At 67.2% G+C, this 6,973-nt stretch overlaps 1 protein-coding gene across 1 annotated transcript; it reads right to left on the reverse strand.

The window, feature by feature from the left end:
- Window positions 1-127: 127 nt before the first annotated feature.
- On the reverse strand, window positions 128-6,743 carry LOC130607479 (growth factor receptor-bound protein 7-like; the record flags this gene model as incomplete). Its single annotated transcript, XM_057424597.1, has 13 exons — window positions 6,633-6,743; window positions 4,162-4,303; window positions 3,911-4,055; window positions 3,224-3,380; window positions 2,511-2,632; window positions 2,337-2,414; window positions 2,092-2,229; window positions 1,908-2,018; window positions 1,680-1,778; window positions 698-778; window positions 494-610; window positions 342-402; window positions 128-230 (listed from the first exon to the last, which is right to left on the reverse strand). Coding segments are annotated over exons 2-13 (1,346 nt in total), but the record flags the coding sequence as incomplete, so codon positions are not given.
- Between the last annotated feature and the right edge of the window lie 230 nt (window positions 6,744-6,973).

A 6,973-nucleotide genomic window follows, 5' to 3' on the forward strand; every position in this document is an offset into this window, starting at 1 on the left:
ATGTAAACCCGGGGGGGGGGGTGCCCTGGGATCCCACAGCTCCCCACATCCCTGCAGTGCCCAGGGGGTCGAGTCCCCATGCATGGAATCATGTCCCCCCCCCTATGGTCCCCAGGGCCCCCCTCACCCCATGGCCCCATACCCATCCACCAAGCCCTGCCGGCCGATGAGCTGCTGCGTGTCCTCCCGGGAGATGCGCCCATGGAACCAGGGCTGGGTGCGATGGATCGCTGCGGGGACACGGGTGTCAGGCTCGGGGCAGGGGGACCCCAACCCCATGAAGGGACACCCCCCCCACACACACACACATCCACCCCATGGCACCACACGGTGCTGCTCACCAGCGCTGAGCGGGGAGCTGTGGCACGCTGCCGGCAGGCTGTACCGGTGCGTCGTCTTCTTCTGGCCATGCAAAGCAAGGAGCAAGGCGTTAGGATGGGGTTTGCGGGGGGGGGGGGTTGTACGACCCCTCATCCTACACCCCAAAACTCACCCTCCAGGCCTGCGCCTCCTCCAGGGCCACGCTCAGCACCTCGCTGGGGTTCTCGATCACCCGGCCCGTGCACCCCGAGAAGTCCATGGCCACGAGCGCGTTGTCCGAGACGCTCCGCTGCGAGGGACGGGGGGGTGATGGAGGGGTCCCCCATGGGATGGGGGCTGCAGGGTGAGGGGGGGGGGGGGGGTCACTGGCACTCACCAGGGGCGTGGGGCCGATCCAGTGGGGCTGGCTCAGCCGCGCCTGGGCTTGCTGGTAGTTGCGGTAGAGCTGCATGCCATACTGGGGGGCAGCCCCGTGAGGGGGAATGCCCCACAGTGCAAGGGGAGGGGGACGGAGACCTCCACATCCACCCCGTGTGGGGATGGGGACACCCATCCTGCATCTCTTGTACCACAGTGATGGGGACATCCCCCACCATCCCATTGGTATCCCCCCAGCATCCCTCCAGCATCCCCCTAGCATCCCATTGGTATCCCCTCAGCATCCCACCAGCATCCCCCCACCATCCCATTGGTATCCCCCCAGCATCCCTCCAGCATCCCCCTAGCATCCCATTGGTATCCCCCCCAGCATCCCTCCAGCGTCCCACTGGTATCTCCCCAGCATCCCACCAGCATCCCCCCACCATCCCATTGGTATCCCCCAGCATCCCACCAGCATCCCCCCACCATCCCATTGGTATCCCCTCAGCATCCCTCCAGCATTTCCCCATCACCCCTCCAGCATCTCCCCAGCATCCCATTGGTATCCCCGCCAGCATCCCTCCAGTGTCCCACCGGTATCTCCCCAGCATCCCACCAGCATCCCCCCACCATCCCATTGGCATATCCCCAGCATCTCTCAAGCAGCCCATTGGTATATCCCCAGCATCCCATTGGTATATCCCCAGCATCCCTCAAGCATCCCATTGGTATATCCCCAGCATCCCTCAAGCAGCCCATTGGTATATCCCCAGTATCCCACCAGCATCCCATTGGTATCTCCCCAGCATCCCCCCAGCATCCCTCCAGCATCCCTTCAGCATCCCCTCAGCATCCCATTGGTATCCCCCCAGCATCCCACTGGTATCTCCCCAGCATCCCATTGGTATCTCCCCAGCACCCACCAGCATACCCCAGTATCCCATTGCTATCCCCCCCCAGCATGGGACCAGTAACACCTCGTTGTGCCCGGGGCTCACCTTGAAGAGGCGGAAAGCCGCCATCCAGCAGCTCCGGCTCTGCTCATCCTCACTGCAGAGCAGCTTCAGGCCCTTCACCCCACTCCGCACCTTGTAGGGCTGTGGGGAGAGGCTGAAGCCGTCACGGAGCAGCCCCGGATGGGCCTTGGTGGGGAGCAGAGACCCCCCCCTTGGCAAGGAAGGGGACAGAGAAGGCCCAGGCCCCCCAGGCAGGAGCCACATCCCCACCTTGATGCAGAAGCCAAACTCAGTGGGTGTCCCGTAGTGCTTCTTGCCCTGCGTCACGTAGTAGATGTTGGACTCGGAGAGGTCAGCGAAGTACTGGAGGTGCCGGGGGTCCTGGGATGGGGACAGGGGTCAGGGCTGGCCCCGCTGCACCCCCTCCCCATGGTGCTCCCTGCCTCATCCTCACCTTGGAGGTGCCTTTGGTGGAGTAATAGAGCCCCGAGCGGCGCAGCGAGAAGTAGAACCGCTTCCAGACCTTGCGGCCCGGCTCCCGCAGCTGCAGGAAGCCCTGGACCTCGGGGCAGCTCCCGGAGTTGAGGAAGTTCTGGGGGGAGAAGAGGGCTGAGGGGCACGGTGGGGGCCCCATGGCACGGTGGGGTTCCATGCACCCAACGCTGGGACGCAGCCCATCCGGGCACGTTGGCTCCGTACCTGGATGAGCTCGGAGTGTGCCATGCTCTTGTTCGCCTCCAGGCAGCTGGACACCATCACCTCGGGGAACAGGGACTGCTGGGGGGGGGGGGGGGGGAGGGGGGGTCAGGGTTGTGCTATGAGGGGCTCGGGGTGCTCCTGGGATGCTGGGGTCCCCTGGGTGCAGGCGCCTACCGCGGGGCTCTTGAAGAGCTCGTACTTGGCGAAGTTCTTGCGGAAGACGAAGCGGGCGTCAGCGCCGGGGGGCCAAGAGCTCTGCACCTCCAGCACCAACTCGTGGTCCTCCAGGCACCGCTCTGCGGGGGGGACAGGGCTCAGTGGGGCTGCAGGGGGGGGATCCCAGCACCACAGAGTGCCATGGAATCATGGAGCCGCAGCCTGGTTTGGCTTGAAGGGAGCTTAGAGCGGATCCAGTCCCAACCCCTGCCATGGGCAGGGACCCCTTCCACTGGAGCAGCTTGCTCCAAGCCCCTGTGTCCAACCTGGCCTTGAACACTGCCAGGGATGGGGCAGCCACAGCTTCTCTGGGCACCCTGTGCCAGCGCCTCAGCACCCTCACAGGGAAGAGCTTCTGCCTAAGAGCTCATCTCAGTCTCCCCTCTGGCAGGTTCAAGCCATTCCCCTTGGCCTGTCCCTACATCCCTTGTCCCAAGCCCCTCTCCAGCTTTCCTGCAGCCCCTTCAGGCACTGGAGCTGCTCTCAGGTCTCCCCTTCAGGAGCCTTCTCTTCTCCAGGCTGCCCCAGCCCAGCTCTCCCAGCCTGGCTCCAGAGCAGAGCTGCTCCAGCCCTCGCAGCATCCCCTTGCCCTCCTCCGGCCTCATCCATCAGCCCCACATCCTCACCCCGAGGACCCCAGCGCCGCGCTCAGCACCACCCCAGCCGCTCACCCAGGCCCAGGTGCTGGTGCAGCTCAACCAGAGCCCAGCTGTGGTCCTGCAGCGCCCGCGTCCTCCGCACCAGCGTCTCGCAGAGCTGCCGCGCTGTGGTCCCCGCTGCCGCCTCCAGCGAGCGGCAGGCGCCGTCCTCCCCGAACACCTTCACCACCTGCACGGCCACGGCATCAGGACCCTGACCGAGGTCAGGAGCATCCCCATTCCCATCCCATCCCCATCCCCATCCCCCTCCCCATCCCATCCCATCCCCATCCCATCCCCATCCCCATCCCATCCCCATCCCATCCCCATCCCCATCCCATCCCCATCCCATCCCCATCCCATCCCCATCCCATCCCCATCCCCATCCCCATCCCCATCCCCCCATCCCATCCCCTTCCCATCCCCTCCCATCCCATCCCCTTCCCATCCCCATCCCATCCCCATCCCCATCCCCATCCCCATCCCATCCCCATCCCATCCCCATCCCATCCCCATCCCCATCCCATCCCCATCCCCATCCCCATCCCATCCCCATCACATCCCATCCCCATCCCCATCCCCATCCCCATCCCCATCCCCATCCCATCCCATCCCCATCCCCATCCCCATCCCATCCCATCCCATCCCCATCCCATCCCATCCCCATCCCCATCCCCATCCCATCCCTATCCCCTGCCCTCTCTGTACCACACAACTCACGTGCAAGGCCCCTTCGCGGGGGGGGCCCTGCCCCAGGGCCGGGCTGCTGAGGATGGGGGAGTTGGAGGGGCTGCAGAGCTCGGGGAAGGGGTTGGGAATGCTGGGGAGCGACGAGGCCCGCGGCTCCTCTTCCAGAGGCTGCCGGCTGCGGGCAGAGAGGGGCTGAGCGCTGAGCACCCCTCATCTCAACGCGCTGACCCCCCCCCCCCCCCCAGCATCCACAGGGGATCCCCCCCCACCGCCCCACCTACCTGCTGCCATGGATGAAGAGGGGCTGGGAGCGCTTGAGCTCGGGGGGTCCCTCGCCCCCATCCCGCTCTTCCTGCTCCGCGCTGCCCGGCCCGGGGGGCTCCCGGAGGCTGCTCTGCTGAGCCCCCCCATCCATGGCATTATCTGGAGGGGACGGAGGGACCGGTCTAGCACCACCCCGCGCTCTGGCTCCTCGTCCCCCATGGGACAACACCCAGGGCCCCCCCCGCACCCCGGGGTGTGTTTTGCCGGCGCCCAGACGCGCCGTGACTCAGCCTGCGGTGCCCTGAGCCCCGAGGGGCTGCCCAGGGCCGGGGTGTCCCCGTCCTTCCAGCCCCATCCCGAGGCAGGAACCGGGCTGGGGGGGGGGGGGGACGGGAGGGGACAGGAGCGAGAGCGCAGCCCCACCATCACCCCCCGGGCACCACTTGGTGACAGCGGAGCCACCAACCCAGGGTGATGGAGCCCGGACCGGACCAACGGGGCCGAAACGAGACGGGAGCAGCAGCGCGGGGCTGCAGCGGGGGAGCAGGAAGCGGAGAGCGGCGGGGACCGAGCCCAGGCACGGCCCCGGGTCCGGCCAAACCGGTTCTGGGGCCGCTCCCCTCCGCACCTCCCCGCGCTGGCATCCGGGCCGGGCTCCGCCGTGGGAACGGCCCCGAGCTCCGCCGCCGGCCCCGGCTCCCCTCGCCCCCGGTGCCGGTGCCCACGCGGGGTCCGGAGGGGAGGGGCGGGGGGAGCACGGACCCCGGTTGTGATGTCCCCGCCATGGGGAGCCCCACGGCACCGCTCGGCGCGGCCGTCGGCACGTGGCACACGTAATGCACGCACGGAGCCCGCCAGCACGACCCAGCACCGAGCTATGGGGCACGGGGACCACAGCCACCGAAACTAAGGGATGGGGTCCCAGGGCCACTGAACTTAAGGGATGGGGTCCCAGGGCCACCAAACCTAAGGGAGGGGGTCCCAGGGCCACCGAACCTAAGGGATGGGGTCCCAGGGCCACCGAACCTAAGGGATGGGGTCCCAGGGCCACTGAACCTAAGGGATGGGGTCCCAGGGCCACTGAATCAAAGGGATGGGGTCCTAGGGCCATAAAACCTAAGGGATGGGGTCCCAGGGCCACTGAACCTAAGGGATGGGGTCCCAGGGCCACCGAACCTAAGGGATGGGGTCCCAGCGCCACAAAACCTAAGGGATGGGGTCCTAGGGCCACTGAACCTAAGGGAGGGGGTCCCAGGGCCACTGAATCAAAGGGATGGGGTCCCAGGGCCACTGAACCTAAGGGACGGGGTCCCAGGGCCACTGAATCTAAGGGATGGGGTCCAGGGCCACCAAACCTAAGGGATGGGGTCCCAGGGCCACCAGCTGTGGGAACACCAACACCAGGTCCCATCAGCCCCAGGCTGACTCACAGGACCAGGTTAAACATTCACCCATCCCCATCCCCTGCCTGTCCCCGTGCCCGTCTCCTGCTCCCTGGCCTGCTCAGGGTCCAAGTCCGGGACCAGGCAGGACCAATGCCATCATCATCCTCATCCCTGTCCCCACCACGTCCCCATCCCTGCCCTGGCTGTGCTGGAGGGGCCGGGATGGGGTGTCCCTGCCTGGCCAGGCCCCACAGCGAGCACAGGGCCATAGGGGACAGATGGGGTCATGTGGGGTGATGCTGCCTGAGGTGGGATGTGGTGGAAGACCCACACAGGGGACACTGGGGCGGCTGATGGGGACGTGACAGACAGGGGAGCCCACAGGGTGCTGGGTCAATGGCACAGCCCTGCCACCAACCCGCCAGCCCATCACCGTGGCCTCAGGTCACCCCGATGGCAGCCTTTGTCCCGGCGGCGGTGACACAGGGCTCTGAGGAGATGGTGACGATGATGGGGGACCATAGGCTGTCCACAGGGTCTGGCACAAACAGCGGGGGGGGACCAGGGGCTGTGGGTCAAGGGGACCAGGGCCACCAGGGTTATGGACCAGGGGAACCAGGGGCCACTGGGTTTAGGGGACAGGGTCCCAGGGCCACCAAGTCTAAGGGATGGGCTCCCAGGACCAACAGAACTGTGGGGCAGGGGGACTGGAGGACGTTCAGGCTAAGGGATGGGGTCCCAGGGCCACCAGGGCTATAGGGCAAGCTCCCAGAGCCACCAGGATTAGGACACAGGGGCCCAGGGCCACCAGGGCTATAGGGCAGGGGGCTTGAGGCCAGCAGGGCTCTGGGGTGAGGAGCCAGGACCCCCAGCTGTGGTCAGAGGTGCCGGTGGTTGCCGAGGCTGTGGGGCAGCAGCAATGGGGCCGTGGCGGGGCGGGCAGAGGAGGAGGAAGAGCCGGGAGGAAGGTGGGAGGGAAGAAGTTGAGGGGCAGCGGGGGCCGGGGGTCGTGCGGATGGGATGGGGCCGATATCCGGGGCTGTCCCCACAGCCCCACGGCTCCGGGGGGGAAGCGGGGGGGCCCATCCCGGCCCCGTTCCTACCTGCAGGCTCCCGCCGTGTCCCGGCACCCTCCCGCCCCGCCGGACCGGGGATTCCTGTTCTCCACGGCTTTATCTACCTGCGCCAGCTCCCGCCCCTGCCTGACATCATGCACCAGCACCCAGGCGGGCCCCCCCCAGCCCCTCCCGGCCTTGGCATGGGGGCTTGTGCCAGCCCCCATGGGGGGCGAGCCCCCCCCCCCCCCCCGCAAGGCTCCATCCCACCGCCCCATGGTGGTGATGGGGAGTTTCCCACAATGCACTGGGGTGACCCCCTGGAAGTGGCCTAACTGGGTGGGATACACACACACACACAGAGGACCCTGGCTGGTTTTGGGGGGTGT

The sequence above is a fragment of the Pezoporus wallicus genome, unplaced genomic scaffold (assembly GCF_028554395.1).
Source record: "Pezoporus wallicus isolate ANWC-B61680 ecotype Strahan unplaced genomic scaffold, APGP_CSIRO_Pwel_v1 contig_14436, whole genome shotgun sequence".
NCBI lineage: Eukaryota > Metazoa > Chordata > Aves > Psittaciformes > Psittacidae > Pezoporus > Pezoporus wallicus.